Source organism: Narcine bancroftii, chromosome 3, assembly GCF_036971445.1.
Source record: "Narcine bancroftii isolate sNarBan1 chromosome 3, sNarBan1.hap1, whole genome shotgun sequence".
Taxonomy (NCBI): Eukaryota; Metazoa; Chordata; class Chondrichthyes; order Torpediniformes; family Narcinidae; genus Narcine; species Narcine bancroftii.
Genome location: NC_091471.1, coordinates 15199305 through 15217359, shown reverse-complemented (window position 1 = coordinate 15217359; position 18055 = coordinate 15199305). Strand labels below are relative to the sequence as shown.

At 41.4% G+C, this 18055-nt stretch overlaps 1 protein-coding gene across 7 annotated transcripts in view; it reads left to right on the top strand.

Annotated features, from left to right (window-relative positions):
- dnaaf9 (dynein axonemal assembly factor 9) overlaps nt 1-18055 on the top strand; it is a 194391-nt gene that overhangs the window by 81772 nt on the left and 94564 nt on the right. For all 7 annotated transcript variants that reach the window (XM_069923517.1, XM_069923521.1, XM_069923518.1 and 4 more), the window contains 3 exons: nt 2192-2269; nt 2354-2455; nt 5031-5086. In XM_069923517.1, coding sequence (XP_069779618.1) covers nt 2192-2269; nt 2354-2455; nt 5031-5086 — 236 coding nt within the window. The remainder of the gene's footprint in view (nt 1-2191; nt 2270-2353; nt 2456-5030; nt 5087-18055) is intronic.

Here is an 18055-nt window from a genome sequence, read left to right as displayed (position 1 = left end):
GCATGACAACAACGGCAATTATCATTCATTTCAGAATATTCCTCAAAAATGTTACATATTTCTAGAAAAGACTGTAGTTGCTGTTGCACTGTCCTGCTCTGCTCCACTCGAGGTTTCGTCTGTAGATCAACATATTGACGACACAACTTTGGCTGCGGCCCAAGAAATGACCATAAGATGAATGCTTATCGGACTGCAATCATGAACCTGCAATTGAAGGATGTCCAGTTTGGAGTTGATGGTAAACTACCCCTCTGTGATATCAACGAGACACCCACACCCAGTAGTTCTGGCATTATGGAAATACCGAGTATTTGACTCTGTTCTTGGTCTTTCACATCCATTGATTAAATCGTCTGCTTGTATGGTTTCCAACAGGTTCATGTGGCACAGACTTAAAAAAGACATTATACAAATGTCGAGGTCCTGCATTGCCTGCCAGAAAGCAAAAGTTCAGCGGCATACTAAGGCATCACTGCAGTCTTTCCCAGCAGTTACTCGTCGTTTTGCTGTGTCCATGAAGATATTGTTGGTCTACTTCCTATTTCAAGAGGATACCGTTAACCTTTTACAGTAATAGACAGGTTTTTGAAATGACCCGAGGCTGTGCCTATGGTAGATGCTACTGCGGACACGTGCTCAGGCATTCCTCAGTTCTTGGGTGTCTCGTTTTGGTTTACTGGTGCACATTACTTCGGATAGAGGACCACAATTTACTTCCTCGCTGAAGATGGCCTTGTCTCACTCACTCAGTGCAACACCTCGTATAAATGCCTATCATCCCCAGACTAATGGAATGGTGGAAAGACTTAATCGACATCTCAAGGCAGCCTTAATAGTTTGGTTGGACGGTCCAAACTTGGCTGATGAGCTGCCCTGGGTATTACTGGGTATTAGAACAACTCCAAAGGAGGACCTCCAAGATTCATCTGTAGAGCTCATGTACAGCACACCATTGATGGCCTGAGGGGCGTTCACTCCTACCGTTCCAACTCCAGTGATGATCTTAAGGAACTATTGAGCAAGCTGTAGGAAAATTGACCCCTATACCACCATCTTTGCATGGAGAACACTCTTCCTTTGAGCCTGAAGACCTCAAAATCTGCAAATATGTCTTTGTCCTTAGGGGAGCATTTAGGCAACCTTTGCAAATGCCTTATGAAGAGAGAAGTCATAGTTCATTATTGACAGGCTTAAACCAACTTATGTGGACAAGTCTTCTCCACTGCAGCAGCCAACAGTTTGTCGCAGAGGTCGTCCATCTAAAAGACAGACAAACCTTGTGGTTGGGGAGTTGGTGGGAGCTGAGTAGCAGCAGTATGGCAACTCCCAGAAGGCATTGAACCGGCTCTATGATGTCAGTGCATGATGATGTCAGCATGTGTCGGACACCTGATTCGGGCTTTTAGAAGGTTCACTCAAAAAGTGTCGTTCCTCCTCACTTGGGAGAGCATGAGCCTGAAATCAGTTACTTTATTGAAACTTAGATGCACAAAAGATGGATTCTGTTATTGTAATTTTTTTTTGCATTTTGTTTACTCTGAATACAAGTTTGAAATTGCTGGGAGAAAAATAAATCAACATTCAAATTTGCAATTTTCCGAAAATATTCCTATGTAGAGAGAAACAAGTTTGCACATTGTTTCTCTTATAATTATCATGTGTAAAACTGGATGATTACTGTTACTTTGGTGGCCAGAGGAATGAATAAATTAATAAAGGATGGAAATGGAGTAAAAGATATTTTGACAATTTTCTATCTAAGGAGTGGGCCTTTTTACAAAAAAACACCGGATGGTTTCTAACATTAATGTAACATGGACTAACTAATGTCTTAACACTCAGCTGGATGTAATTTTTCAATAATTGCTAAATTTGAATGATAAAATAAAACTGTAATTGAAGTTGACCTCAAATTTTTATAAATGCAAGCAATTAAAAAAATGTTTTGTGTTCTGGTAATAATTAATCCATTATGAAGGAGAAATAATCTTCAGACGTTCTTTCTTGCATTAATTTTTATTGAGATGTATGATCATCGAATCACAGATAATAAAACAAATGGCACAATTTGCATATTCTCCCATCTAATATTAAGTGTTCTAATCCTTTCTAATTAAGTACAATATTCATACAATCAAAATTGTAGTATGACTAGTATAACAATGGTCTTTTCTCTTTTTCTATGCAGTTGTTTGATGCTAGCGAGGAACTTTGGCAAGTGTATAGCAATTTGGATCCAGTATCTCTGGAAGTCTTGATCACTGAGGTAAGAGTTTGTTAGCTAACCATAATACAGTAAAGTGCTTGGTTTGTCAGCTCTGAACGTGTTTCTGACTTCATTTTATTTCAGGATTTGCTGTCATTTGAGAAACAGTGGGACGGCTTCTTTTCTAACTTTGACATTGAGAATTCTTCCTCTCTACTGGAACTTTCAGAAGCACAAGCCGGAGAGGTGGGAATTGTTTCTTAATTATAAATTAAATGTCATTAACATTTATTGTTTCCTTTAGTTATAAAAGCACTTCAGTTACTGAAACTTGTGAAATTGTGCCTGGAAGAAAATTTTGCCAAATTGGTTTGCAGCTTTAACTTGGACAATTAGATTTCTTGTACTGTGGGCTGTTTGGATAAACATTCAAATTCTACCTGAGAATCTGGTTTGGAGTTACATGGAGGATGACTTCACTGACATCATAGTGAAATCAAATATTCAGAAATAGTGTTCTCAGTCATCTTAGCAGAGTTTTCCATCTGCGTTGTTTCACTATTCTCTTTCACTGTTACCCCCAATCCTTTTCCCCTGCCCCTTTCACAGCCACTTGCCTCCAGATATACCCTGCACAGCTGGAGGAGCAGACAAATGAGCTGTAAACTTCCTCATGATTTTCAACACAAATGCTCTTTCATGGATCATCTAGCAGGAGGCATGATGGGAAGGGGAATGGAATTCTCTTTATAACCCTGGATTGGGATACCTCGAAGCTTTTGACAGATAGTCCCACTGGGTTCAGCTAAAATCAGGAGAAATTTATAAAAATAGCCAACAAACATTGCCATATTTGGGCAAAATCATACTTGTAATGATATCTTAAAAGAGAAAATGTAGTATTTTTTTTCCCATCAAAAATGTACATTTTTTTGGACACTTTTTGTTTGCTTAATGTGTGCTTTCATCAGTGACCTTTGCAATTGTACCAAGACTTCTCTGCTTTTTAACGTACTTCTGCATAATTCCCATTTGTTATAAGTCAGTTTACATTTTGCCACTCTAATGAATTACTGTTCATGCATGCAGATTCTCAATATGCTATCTATTAAAACACCCAATTCCTTTTGCACAATAGAATCTGTTTTCTCTCTCCATTTACAAAGATCCTGCTTTTCTTCTCTTTGTACCAATGTGGGATAATCTTGCATCTCTCCAAATCATTCTCCATCTGCTAAAATTTTAATCACACACATTTATATTAACCCACTTACATCTGTATAGATATGATTTGTCACTCCATGTTTGGCATCAAAAACAAAAGTGGCAAGAACATTTCATCCATTACTAATTATTTTACACTGTAAATAGTTGTAGGTCTTGGTCTTAGTCCCTTTAATTTAGTTACAGTTTTAAATGTTTAACTGAAGACGTAAAACATGGTAGCATTCTGGCCCACAAGCCCATGCTACCCAAATCACCAATTAGGCTCCAAACCTCGTTCATTTTTGAAAGGTGGGAAGGATCCAACACCCGGAGGAAATACATGCATACACAGGAAGTACAAACTCTTTATCAACAGATATGAACCAGAGTTGCTGACACTATAATAGTATTTCACTGACCACAACGTTAATCGTGTCACCCAAAGTCAATTTGAAATTTCTGATCTGATCTATTACCCCAACACTGTGAGTCATAGCTTGTGGAGCAATGCTTTTTGTGGCACTCCATTTCAACACATTAAAAAAAACTATCCAACTGCCAGTTAGATTAACATAATTTTAATAAATTTGACACGCATAATTTTTCTTTCTCAATTTCATTTATTCGATGATTCTCCGAAATCCTCATTTATCTGAAATGTTTTCAGAGCCGAACTGACTCGGGTTCCCAGCAGGAGCAGGGCCTTGCTGGGGAGGTGTCGGTGATTGACGGCAGCCAGCATTTCTTAGTGAGAATTAAACATTGTTTTAATGCACAAAAAGTCTTCCCTTGTTGTTTGTTGTTGTTTAAACACTGTTACAGGTGATTTGCTGTATTTTAAAAATGACCAGTTCTCCGAAAAAAAAACGTTTCTCTGACATAGGCCAGATTCTGACCATTTTGGATATTTGGAGTTGTACTGTATGTCTACTTGTATTGTGATTTTTTTTTTTTCTAAATGTCATGCTGCTACTTGTTTAATAGATTATAAGGTTTTTCCAATGACAGAGAATATGTTAACTGACCAATCGAGCCTACAGTTTTCAGCCTTCTGCTCCTCATGAATCGGGGTGCTGTATTTTTCTTTTCCATTGCATACTGCATATATTCAGATAGTATGTTGGGGGGGTGCAGATGAAAGGGAGGACATCTGACATCCTGCTCTGCCTCTGTATTCAACTGGCAGAATGCACGTCGTATTTCACAAGGCATTGGAGGTAATTCACTTTTTTATTTTCAAATATTATTCTTTAACTTCATTTACAAATATGGTTTAAGTGAAACATTTCATTTTTTCTTCAATATTTTGCATTTTAATAATTTTTAAACTGTTTAAATGCCTCTGATAATCAGAGACATTCATGAAGGGTTTAAAAAAAAATGCAATCTGCGGGATGAGCTGCACACACAGGGAACTTTCCTGCACACTCCCTTTGGTTTCAAGATCCACTGCTTTGGGCATTGTCACCATTCATGGACTGTTGTTCTAAGCCCTAAGGCCTTGACCTACATTGGATTTCACCAGATTGGAGTGAGTAAGGGATTGGAGCAAGCGCAACCAGCCTAAAGAATGTTTAAGTAGGACATGTTGTTTGATGTTTGTTTTGTTTTTCAGCCTTTCAGAACTTACTTCAGCCACGGGTTAATAACGAGTCAAATTAAAGATAAGAGGTATTTGCATCTGTTAAATTATTTTTATTTTACTTGATACTTCATGCTATCTGACTAGTCTGTTTTTAAGACTAATTACTAATTAAAACATAAGACTGAAGGAATGGAAATTTTGATTCTAAGTTGAATTTTCTAAAGTCATAATTGTCTTACTCAGTTATTGGGTTATAACAATTCCAAGAATAGGGAAGGTAGAGGAGTGTCCATTTCGGTCATCAAATATCTATTTGTACCAATCCAATTTATCATCTCTTACTGTAGTCTTCTACGTGGTGGTGATTCAAGTGCTCATCCAAGATCCTAGATTTAATTCAACCAATGGCTGAAAAGGTTCCTTGGATTCCTTCTAAACTTGCCCTTTACATATGTTCTTTAGTTTTGGATAACTATTCTGTGGAGGAAAAAAAAATCATCCTATTGTCTACTTTCCATTTTTCTTATCAGGTCCCCTTTCAACCATCTGCTCGAAGGAAAGCAAACACTGTCTATCCAGTTGTTCTTGTCCTGACGAGTATCCTATTTGCCATCTGCATTACCTTGTCTCTCTGTACTGCCAACTTCAGGACACTTTGGACCTGTACCTTGAAAACATTGTGTCTCAATACTCTTTAAGCCCATATCATTCATGAGTATGTTTTACATTTGTACGCTATGCCGTGTCATCCTATGTGGATGACATGAAACTGGGTGGCACAACAAGCTGTGACTTGGACAGTTTAGAGAAAAAAAATCTGACCACTGGGTGCTGTTAAAACCAAATCACAATATTTAAATTATATTTGGATATTTTAAAATATTCAAATAAAATTTGGTGGCCTCTTTGGCTCCTCACAACAGCGAAATTCCCAACCCACTACTTTGCGTCTATCATCGAGGAAGCACTCATCAAAATACAAAATACAAGCCAGACTTGCAAATTATCGGATGAATAAGATTCTGTGCTGTTTAAACCTATTGAAGCAAGAACACAGAGGAGCAGATCTCAGGAAATGCATGGGAGGCCATTGGAAGCACTGCTGGAGAACGCAGAAGCTTGGAAAACAGGCTGGCATCAGAGTTAACCCCTTCAGACCTGTGCTCCTAACAATCATACTGAAATGTAAGATCACTAAGAAGAAAGTGAATTACCTGAGGCTTCATCTGAACCTGAGAGAACTGCAGGGCTGCTGTGTTCTGGTTATTATAGAAATGTGGTTCAAAGACACCATTCCAGACTCAGTGATCCAGCTGGATGGCCTTGTCTCCTCTAGGGCAGATAGAGATGCTGCTGCTTCTAGCAAGACACAAGGAGGGGGCCTGTGCATTTACATCAACGAGAACTGATGCACCAATGTCTCTGTTGTGAAGACCTTCTGCTCAGCAAAGATGAGTATGTCCTGTTGAAATGCAGACACTTCTATGTGCCCAGGAAATACTAAGCCATGCTGATTGCTTCAGTCAATGTTCTGCCTTTGGCAGTCCAAAAGCTATGAAGGACCTTTATGATGCTATCTGTGAAGCTAAGACTTCTCACCCTGATGGTTCCATGATTGTTGCTGGTGACTTCAATCACACTGTCCTGATAAAGATCTTGCCACGGTTTCACCAGCATGTGAACTTCCCGACCAGAGAAGAGAATACTTTGCTTACTCGGATCACATATCTGTCCTGCTAACCCTGTCGTATAGACTGCTGGCAAAACAAACTAGGTCAGTTTGCAGGGAGATCAGGACTTGGCCGGGGGGAGGGGGGGGGGTGGGTCACATCACACTGCAAGACTACTGTTTAGATCACCGTTTAGAGTCCGAGGTCCATAACACCCAGGAGCAATAGAAATTCATCAAGACAAATGGTTACTTAAACAAAAGTTGCTTTTAATTTTCTTTAAACATAAAAACAGAAACTTTAACTTATTACTATTAACTTAATCCCTCTTCTAATTCTAAGTGCACATGTATATAATGTTCAGGAAAGTTCTTTGATTCACAGTCCAATCTCACTTCGCTCTCCTCCAAGTTCACCGGTGTCAGGAAATTCTTATACTGTGCACAGAATTTAACATTTATAAAGTTCACCAACCTCTGGTGCTTTAAGATAAATGGCTACAGCTCAGGAAGGTTCTTGTTGTTTTCTCGTTGGACACACAAATGGATTTCTTCCGATCAGTACTTCAGTGTCTTGCCAAAGAAACTTGCCCCAACATGGGTTTTCCAAATGATAACATCTTTCCAGATCACCACAGAGTTCCTCTTGTTTCCTTATTTCAGGAGAAATGCTCTAGCCAGCCATTTATTCTTGTAAGGACTACAAGGGTTTTTTCAGCAGGCTGAACTCACAACCCATCTTCAAAATGGGGTTTTCACATGCCATGTTACAGCCTCCAAAAGCCATTGCAGAATCTCTCTCTCTTGCTGTTTGCAAAATCACATGACCCTTCCTAGAACAGAAAACTGCAATCAGTCAGATTGCTGGCACTGGAATCAATTTTGCCTGGGTATCTGTTGCTTTAAAGACAGTAGTCCATTTACTCCACAGCATCAGTCCAATTAACACCTACTTGTGAAGTCTCCATAAGCTCTCTTCATAGTTTTTTTAAAGTCACTGTGGACGTGAAGTCTTTCTTTCAGCAAAGCTCTTGCGTTTTAAATGATATTTTTTGTGAAATAATAAATTGTTTGTGAAGTGACCTACACTAAAACCCCCACAATCTATCTCTTTTAAAGACATATTAATATATAATGTACCCCGTAACACCAAAGACTGGAACTTTTTCAGAGAGGTGGCCACTGTTATAAGTGCAGATTCGTGTGGCTCCCACAGGTTAAAAACCAGGCCAAGATTGAGGTACAAAGCACAAGTTTATTCTCAAGAGATGCAGATGAAACAACGGAATCTAAAGGCTAATTTAACATAAACACACAGTTCGCAAGGGGATGGATATACACTGTGGGTAACGTGGGAAAATCGACAAAACTTAAGAAATGGCACAAATACACATACAGTAAACAATCATATCAAGGTAACGTTACGTGCCTCCACCCCTTGACCTGTATGGACATGGCTCTAACTAACTGGCCTCTGAACTCACTCCAACTCAATACATAAGGTGATATGAGCCACGAGGAGTCAAAAGAGAGGGAGAGCAAAGGAAAGCATGGTCCTTTATATCCCTGCAGCAGGTATTGGGAGGCCAATCACTTGGGGGCAGACTGGGCCCTGTTGGCTACTGTGACCAATGGCTCGAAGCCAAGTGCAGGGGCTTGGCAGGGGTCAGCTCAGGTGCTTTACCTGGGTGAATTAGGTGAAGGTCAGGGCTAAGTCCAGGCAGGCTGCCTGGAGCCCAATACCTGGTCATTTGAACGGGCCAATCATGAGGGTCACCTTGATGGCTTGGGGCGAGTCTATCCTTGATTGGCATGCAGTACCCTCCAAAGAGCCCAGCAGCACCACCATGTGGTGGCCATGATCTCTCCATGACAAACCAGTGCTCTCCAATCGTAACACACAATAAATAAAACTAAAGGGGCAATGCCGTGGTTCGTATAATTTGGCAAGCACAGCACAAAATGATTATAATGATAATAACCAGAACAAAGGCAATCCACCAATGTATGATAGTAGCTCAGACGCCTCCATTGAGCCCAATGGCCACCAGTCTCCCCATGAGGTGGTGATGCTGGAGGAACTGGTCCCTTGATTTTTAAATTTTGGCCACTGATTCCCAAATGTGGTCAACCAAGTATGTGATGTTGGTGGATTCGTCAGGGATGGAGGTACAGCACTCCTTAACAAATGACGGCACAAGTACCACCATTTGCCACGAGGAGGTAGTCCTAGGCCTTTCGATTCTTCAGTGTGACCATACGAACCACCATCAGCTCTGCCGCTGTCTTGGTCAAAGCATCTTGCATGTGGTGCAGTGCCGCTCCCTCTTGTTGGCCAGAGTCTTGAGAAGGCTGGTCATTTGGATCACTTTGGTGGAGAGCCAGGCGGTATTGTATCTGGGAAAAGCGATCATCCAGAATCTTTTCACCGCTGTGATGGCCCTCTTGTTGAGGTGGTTGCCAAATGCTGGGTGCTCCAGGTCGTTGAGGGAGTGGATGTAGGGCACCACAAATGCAGGGAAGCAGCAGCCATACCAGCTGGCAGGGAGCCAGGGGTAGTCGCAGTGACCTCAAACCCAGTGGCTGCCATTCAAAGTCCAGGGAGCCCCAGCTTAGTGGCACCATTGGTAGTGGTGAGTGGCATCTGTGCAGGCAGTCATTTTTGTCGACTGGAAAGGTGGAAGTGTGCCTATTGGGAAGTCTGCACCAGCACTCCTTTAGCTTGTGGAGGAGCTGTGGGATGATGGGGTTCAAGGGTCAGGACTCAAGTAGAGGTCAAATTGTAGGAAGGGAAATACCAGTTATTAAAGCACCTACCCCATCGGAGGAGACATTGTGCAATAGGCAGGTCAGGGATGGGGGTCTGCCGCTGGCCCTGCCCCCTACCCCATCGGAGGAGACATTGTACAATGGGCAGGTCAGGGATGGGGGTCTGCCGCTGGCCCTGGCCCCTACCCCATTGGAGGAGACATTGTGCAATGGGCAGGTCAGGGATGGGGGTCTGCCGCTGGCCCTGCCCCCTACCCCATCAGAGGAGACATTGTGCAATGGTCAGGGATGGGGGCCTGCCGCTGGCCCTGCCCCCTACCCCAATGGAGGAGACGTTGTGCAATGGGCAGGTCAGGGATGGGGGCCTGCCGCTGGCCCTGCCCCCTACCCCATCGGAGGAGACATTGTGCAATGGGCAGGTCAGGGATGGGGGCCTGCCGCTGGCCCTGCCCCCTACCCCATCGGAGGAGACATTGTGCAATGGGCAGGTCAGGGATGGGGGTCTGCCGCTGGCCCTGCCCCATACAGATAAACTGAAACCCACTGGAGTGAAAAGTCTGAGTAAACGGTTCATCTGGAAGTAATCCAGCAGAATGGGAGTCAGTGGTAGTGCTTGATTGGCGTGTGCTTGGGTTTGAACACCGATCCTGGCTGGCTGCATCACAGTTTGATTGCTGCAGAGAAATGATCGGCGGTCAATCCACAGGGCCATAAAAGTGGCAGAGAGAATCACTGGAGTCTTCTCCCTTTCAGCCCCTCCCCCCGCCTCCCCAATTGATGCGATTTACTGGGAGAGGAAGGCGTACAAAATCATTGAGGACCTCTTTCACCCTGCACACAGCATCTTTCAGCTGCACTTGTCAGGGAAGAGATACAGGACTATCAGTGCCAGCACCACCAAGCTGAGGAGCAGCTTCTTCCCGTGGGCAGTGAGAATGCCAAATTATCAAAGAAATTGCTCACACAAACCATCTGAGACTCTCATATGTTTTTAAAAAAATTGTACAGATGAAATACTTATACTGCATATGAATTGTTTGTCTCTCTGTGTTATGCCTGGTTGTGTGTCTGCATGTTTTGTACCAGGGAACAGAGAACACTTTGTTTCTTGGTTTTTGATCCTCCAAAATATTCCGTATGGAATTTAAGCTGGAGGTGGGGAAGGGTTGTACTTTTACCATCGGATGACAATAAACTTGATTTGCATAAACCACTATCGGCCTTTGTAACAGGCCGTTCACCAACAATAGATGAATGGACCCTGCGGAGTAGCGCTGAGATCTTGCCAATAACTAACGAGGCACATGTGAGATTACATTGGTGCCGGCAGGAAGATGGCAGCAGTGGTGAGACGTCATAGAAATTTAGACTCTGTAGGACAACCCCTGATTTTTAAGGTTAAAATTTTGTGTTTTGGATCGTCCTATACAATGGCATATACAGTAAACTTCTTTCACCTATCTTATTTGTCTATCAATCTGCTCATCTCTTGCTTGATGTTAGGAAACCAGTTGTCTACTCAGTCAAAGCAATCATTCCTTCTTATTCCTAAAGTGCCCTGACCGTCTCATTTAAAGAGCTTTCCAGCTGATCTTCCCTCATAATGGCAGTAATGAATAATCAGTATTCTGATTGTGGCTCTTTTACATGACTCCTATGCCTGTCACATTTACAATGGACTTTTGGGTTGGTCTTCTTTCAACTCAGTCTCTATGATACATAATCCCATTTGCTGATTAACACTTTACATTCATGTATTTTGTTGGTTAGACTCTTTGCATTTTTGGTATTGTATTCCTCCAATATCATCCTGTCTACTGTACTGACTTAGTTTTCCTTTTGCACTTGACTACATCCATTGTGTCCGATATCAGTATAAATTAGTTTAAACTCTTCCCAAGGACACCAGCACCTTATCTCGCAAGGGATGCCAAGTTCATACAGGTCAATCCAGAAACAATCCTAGTGATACAGAAATGGAAAGCCCAAGATAATTAACATTGTTTCTAAAATCGTAGAAGTTTATGGCCTAATGTTCATGTGCCAGATATTTGCTTCAACTTTGGTGTAAAATTTATTGGTGTTCAAAGAATACCTGCAGCTGGAGATTTTTGTTTGAAAAGAGTGAAGTTTATAAATGTCCCTTGATGGAATTAGATAGGGATCAGGATGTGGCTTGAGGAGGTACAAATCTGTGGGAAGATATTTATTTAATGTAATGTGAAATTTGTAAGTGTTACGTACTGATTTAGTACTGCTAGTTGACCAGCTCGACGCAACAAAATTTAAAAATAATTCATCATATTGATATGTCAGTACTTGATTTTTGTTATTGTTCAACTTGTAAATAGTCTAGAGTCTACTAATAGTGAATACCTTTTGGAGAGGCTGTCTTGCGATCATTGTGAGTCGTGTGGAAAATTTCCATTATTAATACAGTTCAACTCCGATTATCTGAACTCAGTTATCCAAAGTTGTTTAACAATTTCAGATAAATGAGGATAACTGAAACAAATCAGAGATCCTTATTTATCCAAATTTTTTTCGGAACTGAACTGACCAGGGACACTGGGCTCCTGGTGCCAACAGCATCGGACCTCAGGCTCCCGGGCAGGAGCTGGACTCTCAGGCTCCCGGCGGTAGCGGGACTTCGTGCTCACGGCACAAGCGAGGCCTTGGTTGGGAAGTGTCAGTAATCGGAGGTGGCCAGCATTTTTTTTTTTGGTGAGAATTAAACATTATTTTAATGCTTAAATAGTCTTATCTTTGTTGTTGTTTAAACACTGTTACAAATGATTTTCTGTTTCTACAGGGCTGTTTTTAAAAAAATTACCAGTTCTCCGAAAAAATGTTTATCTGAAATAGGCCAGGTCCTGACCATTTCTTTTTTTTTCGAAACGTTATTTATTAATTTTAACATATGAAGAAAGTAAGTAATTCACGTACAGAAAAAATACAAAATAAAGTAATACAAGTACAAAGTAACATAGTTAATACAGTACCAATCTCGGCATCTCCCCCTAACAACTAAAAACTAAGACTAAAAAAAAACCTATTTTTAACCCCTAAACCCCCCTCCCCACCCCCACAATAAAGAGTGAAGAATTAATACTATTAGTATAATAAAAATATATATATATATCTTAAAAAAAATCGATATATAAAAAAACCAAAAAAAATATTAATTAAGTATTAATTATTAATCCAAAATTTTTTTATTATATAAGAATATATATGAAAAAACAAAAACAAAAAGAACTTAAACAAAAAAAAACCAACTAATAAAAAAACAAAAAAAAAGAAAGAAAAAAAAACATATATATATATATAATAAAAAAAAGTTTTTTTTAAAGAAAAAAAATGATTAATTCAAACTTATTTAAATTGTATATAATCAATAAATGGGATCCACTTTAACTCATAAAAAGACATCTTATCTTGTATAGAAAAAGATATTCTTTCCATAACCAAACAAAACTTCATCTCTGAATACCACCTATCTAAAGACAATACATTTCTATTCTTCCAAGTAATCGCTATACATTTCTTGGCCACTGCCAGCGCTAAGTAAATAAAAGAAATCTGGTAATTATCTAATTCTAATCAATGGTTGCATATTCCCTAATAAAAATATATCAGGGTCTAATACAATATGAAGATTATATAGATTATTAAATACAGATTGAATACCTTTCCAAAATTGTTGTAGCCGATCACAAAACCAAACAGCATCTAAAAAAGTACCAGAAACCTGATCACAACGAAAACAAAGATCTGACTTACTAAGACCAAATTTTTTTAATTTTTCGGGTGTTAAATATAATTGATGTATAAAACTATAATTAATCATCGCCAATCTAACATTAATCAATTTTCGAACACTATTACGGCAGATTTCAGACCAATCTTCTTCAGTTATTGTTAAACTTAAATCTTTTTCCCATTTCATTTTATCTTTATCCCAATCTATTTTACTTTCACTTTCCAACAAAATACGATACAAACCTGATATATAACCCTTTTTTGGAAATGAGAGCACATATTTCTCAAAATCAGTTTCAGACAGTAAATTCATTTGACGACCGCATACCTGTTTTACAAAAGATCTTAACTGATAATACACAAATATAGAATAACCACTTATATCAAATCTCTTTTGCAATTCTACAAAAGAACAAAAATGACCTTCTAAAAAACAGTCAGATAAATTATGTATTCCTTTCTCCTCCCATTGTTTCAAAATAGTATTAGATACTGTGAAAGGAACAAGTTGATTATTATATAATGGTAATCTTCCCGACCACTTATTTTTCAATCCCATTTTATGTAATTTACTTGTCCATAAATTCATTAAATGTTTCAATATTGGTACATCATAAGTTCGTAACAAATTTTTTATTCCATCGAAATAAAAATTCATTCGAAAATTTTTCAGAAATAACTGCCAATTCTATCTGTGCCCAACTAGGCGTATCTTGTGTGGCCATTAATGCGCTAAGAAATCTAAATTGAGCTGCTTCATAATAAAATTGAAAGTTAGGTAGCCGTAACCCTCCAAATTGAAAATCCCACATCAATTTTTTCAACGCCACCCTAGGAAATTTTCCTTTCCACAAAAAATCCCTAATTACTTTATATAAATCCTTAAAAAATCTTTTTTGTAAACAACAAGGAATTGATTGAAATAAATATTGTATACGAGAAAAAATATTCATTTTTATAGTATTAATTCTTCCTAATAAACCCAAAGGTAAATCTTTCCATTTAACTAAATCTGCCTTAATCTTCTTCATTAAAGGAAGATAATTAAGTGAATATAAATTTTGGTAGTCAGTATTAACATTAATTCCCAAATATTTAAATTGTTTCGTCCACTTCAAATTCGTAATATTTCTAAACATTGAATAATCATCTTTACTAATTGATAAAATTTCACTTTTAGTCCAATTAACCTTATAACCAGATAATTGACCATAAATCTCTAAGGAATCTTGAAGTGCTGGCAGAGAAACATCAGGATCCACCAAATACAGCAAAACGTCATCCGCAAATAAATTTATTTTATAATCTTCATTCAAGACTCTCATACCTTTGATACTATCATTCTGACGTATTAATTGTCCTAGAGGTTCAATAACTAAAGCAAACAAGGTGGGTGATAATGGACATCCTTGTCTAGTAGATCTTGTTAAATTAAAGGATTCTGAAAGCAAACCATTAGTAACAACTCTAGCTTTCGGACCATTATACCGAGCCCTAATCATACCAATAAATGAGAGACCAAACGAAAACTTTTCAAGTACTTTAAATAAAAACTTCCATTCTACTCTATCGAATGCCTTTTCTGCATCCAATGAAACCACCATTGGATAATTCTTCTGAGATTTAGATCTATTTATCAAAGTAATTAATTGTAGAATATTATCCGAAGCATACCTATTTTTTATAAAACCTGTTTGATCACGATGTATTATCTTTGGTAAATACTGAGCCAACCTATTAGCCATAACTTTAGCCACTATTTTATAGTCTACATTTAACAAAGATATAGGACGGTAAGACCATCGGTTGAGGATGGAGATCTTGTCGCTGAGGAGGACTTTGCCGTCTGAGCTGCGCAGCGGGCTTTGGACTTGGGGTGAGGGGCCGTACACAGCCTTTAGAGCCTCGTAGAAACCCCTGAAGTCGCCAATGTCCGCGCTGAGCTGTGTTCGTTTGGCGAGGCTAGTCCACCACTCATTTTGGATCTCCCGGAGTTTGCGCTGAAGATGGCTGCATGCGCGACGGAAGGCTTGTTTCTTCTCTGGACAGGACGGCTTTGTAAGGTGAGCCTGGTGGGCAGCTCGCTTCTTTGCCAGCAGCTCCTGGATTTCCTGGCTGTTTTCGTCAAACCAGTCCTTGTTTTTCCTGGAGGAGAAGCCCAGTACCTCTTCAGTGGATTGCAGTATGGTAGTCTTCAACTGATCCCAGAGGGTTTCAGGGGACGGGTCCGTGAGGCGGGTTGCAACGTCGAGCTTTGCTTTGAGGTTTGCCTGGAAGTTTCCTCTCGCTTCGTCTGACTGCAGTTTTCCAACATTGAACCTCTTTCTGGGGGCTTTATTGTTCCTGGGCTTTGGCTTGAAGTGAAGGTTGAGCTTGCAGCGAACCAGCCGGTGGTCAGTGTGGCATTCCGCGCTAGGCATGACCCTGGTGTGGAGCACATCTTGTTTGTCACTTTCTCGCACCAGGATGTAGTCCAGGAGGTGCCAGTGTTTGGATCGGGGATGCATCCAGGTGGTCTTAAGGCTGTCCCTCTGCTGAAAAAGGGTGTTTGTAATGACAAGCCGCTGTTCTGCGCAGAGCTCCAACAGGAGGCGCCCATTGTCGTTGCACTTGCCGACGCCATGCTTGCCCAGGATTCCTGGCCAGGTTTCTGAGTCTTTGCCGACACGAGCGTTGAAGTCGCCCAGGATGACAACCTTGTCGGCTGTAGGGGTACGTTGGATGAGGTTGCGCAGGTCGGTGTAGAACTTGTTCTTTTCTGCTGGTTCCGCCTGGAGGGTTGGAGCATAGACACTGATGAGGGTGATGTGACGCTTGTTTTGAAGTGGGAGTCGCATGGACATGATTCGGTCCGAGAGGCCTGTCGGAAGGTTTTCGAGTTTGGAGGCAATGAAGCTCTTGACCATGAAGCCTACACCAGATAGGCGTCGTTCATCCGAAGGCTTGCCAGACCAGTAGAGTGTGTAGCCCGCGCCGCGTTCTTGGAGGCTGCCTACATCTGCCAGGCGGACTTCTCCTCAGCGACAAGATCTCCATCCTCAACCGATGGTCAGAACACTTCAAATCTCTTTTCAGTACCAACCGCTCAGTCCAAGATTCCGCCCTGCTCCAGCTCCCTCAACAGCCCCTAAGGCTAGAGCTGGATGAGGTTCCCACCCTGGATGAGACATATAAGGCAATCGAACAACTGAAAAGTGGCAAAGCAGCAGGTATGGATGGAATCCCCCCAGAAGTCTGGAAGGCTGGCGGCAAAACTCTGCATGCCAAACTGCATGAGTTTTTCAAGCTTTGTTGGGACCAAGGTAAACTGCCTCAGGATCTTCGTGATGCCACCATTATCACCCTGTACAAAAACAAAGGCGAGAAATCAGACTGCTCAAACTACAGGGGAATCACGTTGCTCTCCATTGCAGGCAAAATCTTCGCTAGGATTCTACTAAATAGAATAATACCTAGTGTCGCTGAGAATATTCTCCCAGAATCACAGTGCGGCTTTCGCGCAAACAGAGGAACCACTGACATGGTCTTTGCCCTCAGACAGCTCCAAGAAAAGTGCAGAGAACAAAACAAAGGACTCTACATCACCTTTGTTGACCTCACCAAAGCCTTCGACACCGTGAGCAGGAAAGGGCTTTGGCAAATACTAGAGCGCATCGGATGTCCCCCAAAGTTCCTCAACATGATTATCCAACTGCACGAAAACCAACAAGGTCGGGTCAGATACAGCAATGAGCTCTCTGAACCCTTCTCCATTAACAATGGCGTGAAGCAAGGCTGTGTTCTCGCACCAACCCTCTTTTCAATCTTCTTCAGCATGATGCTGAACCAAGCCATGAAAGACCCCAACAATGAAGACGCTGTTTACATCCGGTACCGCACGGATGGCAGTCTCTTCAATCTGAGGCACCTGCAAGCTCACACCAAGACACAAGAGAAACTTGTCCGTGAACTACTCTTTGCAGATGATGCCGCTTTAGTTGCCCATTCAGAGCCAGCTCTTCAGCGCTTGACGTCCTGCTTTGCGGAAACTGCCAAAATGTTTGGCCTGGAAGTCAGCCTGAAGAAAACTGAGGTCCTCCATCAGCCAGCTCCCCACCATGACTACCAGCCCCCCCACATCTCCATCGGGCACACAAAACTCAAAACGGTCAACCAGTTTACCTATCTCGGCTGCACCATTTCATCAGATGCAAGGATCGACAATGAGATAGACAACAGACTCGCCAAGGCAAATAGCGCCTTTGGAAGACTACACAAAAGAGTCTGGAAAAACAACCAACTGAAAAACCTCACAAAGATAAGCGTATACAGAGCCGTTGTCATACCCACACTCCTGTTCGGCTCCGAATCATGGGTCCTCTACCGGCACCACCTACGGCTCCTAGAACGCTTCCACCAGCGTTGTCTCCGCTCCATCCTCAACATCCATTGGAGCGCTCACACCCCTAACGTCGAGGTACTCGAGATGGCAGAGGTCGACAGCATCGAGTCCACGCTGCTGAAGATCCAGCTGCGCTGGATGGGTCACGTCTTCAGAATGGAGGACCATCGCCTTCCCAAGATCGTATTATATGGCGAGCTCTCCACTGGCCACCGTGACAGAGGTGCACCAAAGAAAAGGTACAAGGACTGCCTAAAGAAATCTCTTGGTGCCTGCCACATTGACCACCGCCAGTGGGCTGATAACGCCTCAAACCGTGCATCTTGGCGCCTCACAGTTTGGCGGGCAGCAGCCTCCTTTGAAGAAGACCGCAGAGCCCACCTCACTGACAAAAGGCAAAGGAGGAAAAACCCAACACCCAACCCCAACCAACCAATTTTCCCTTGCAACCGCTGCAATCGTGTCTGCCTGTCC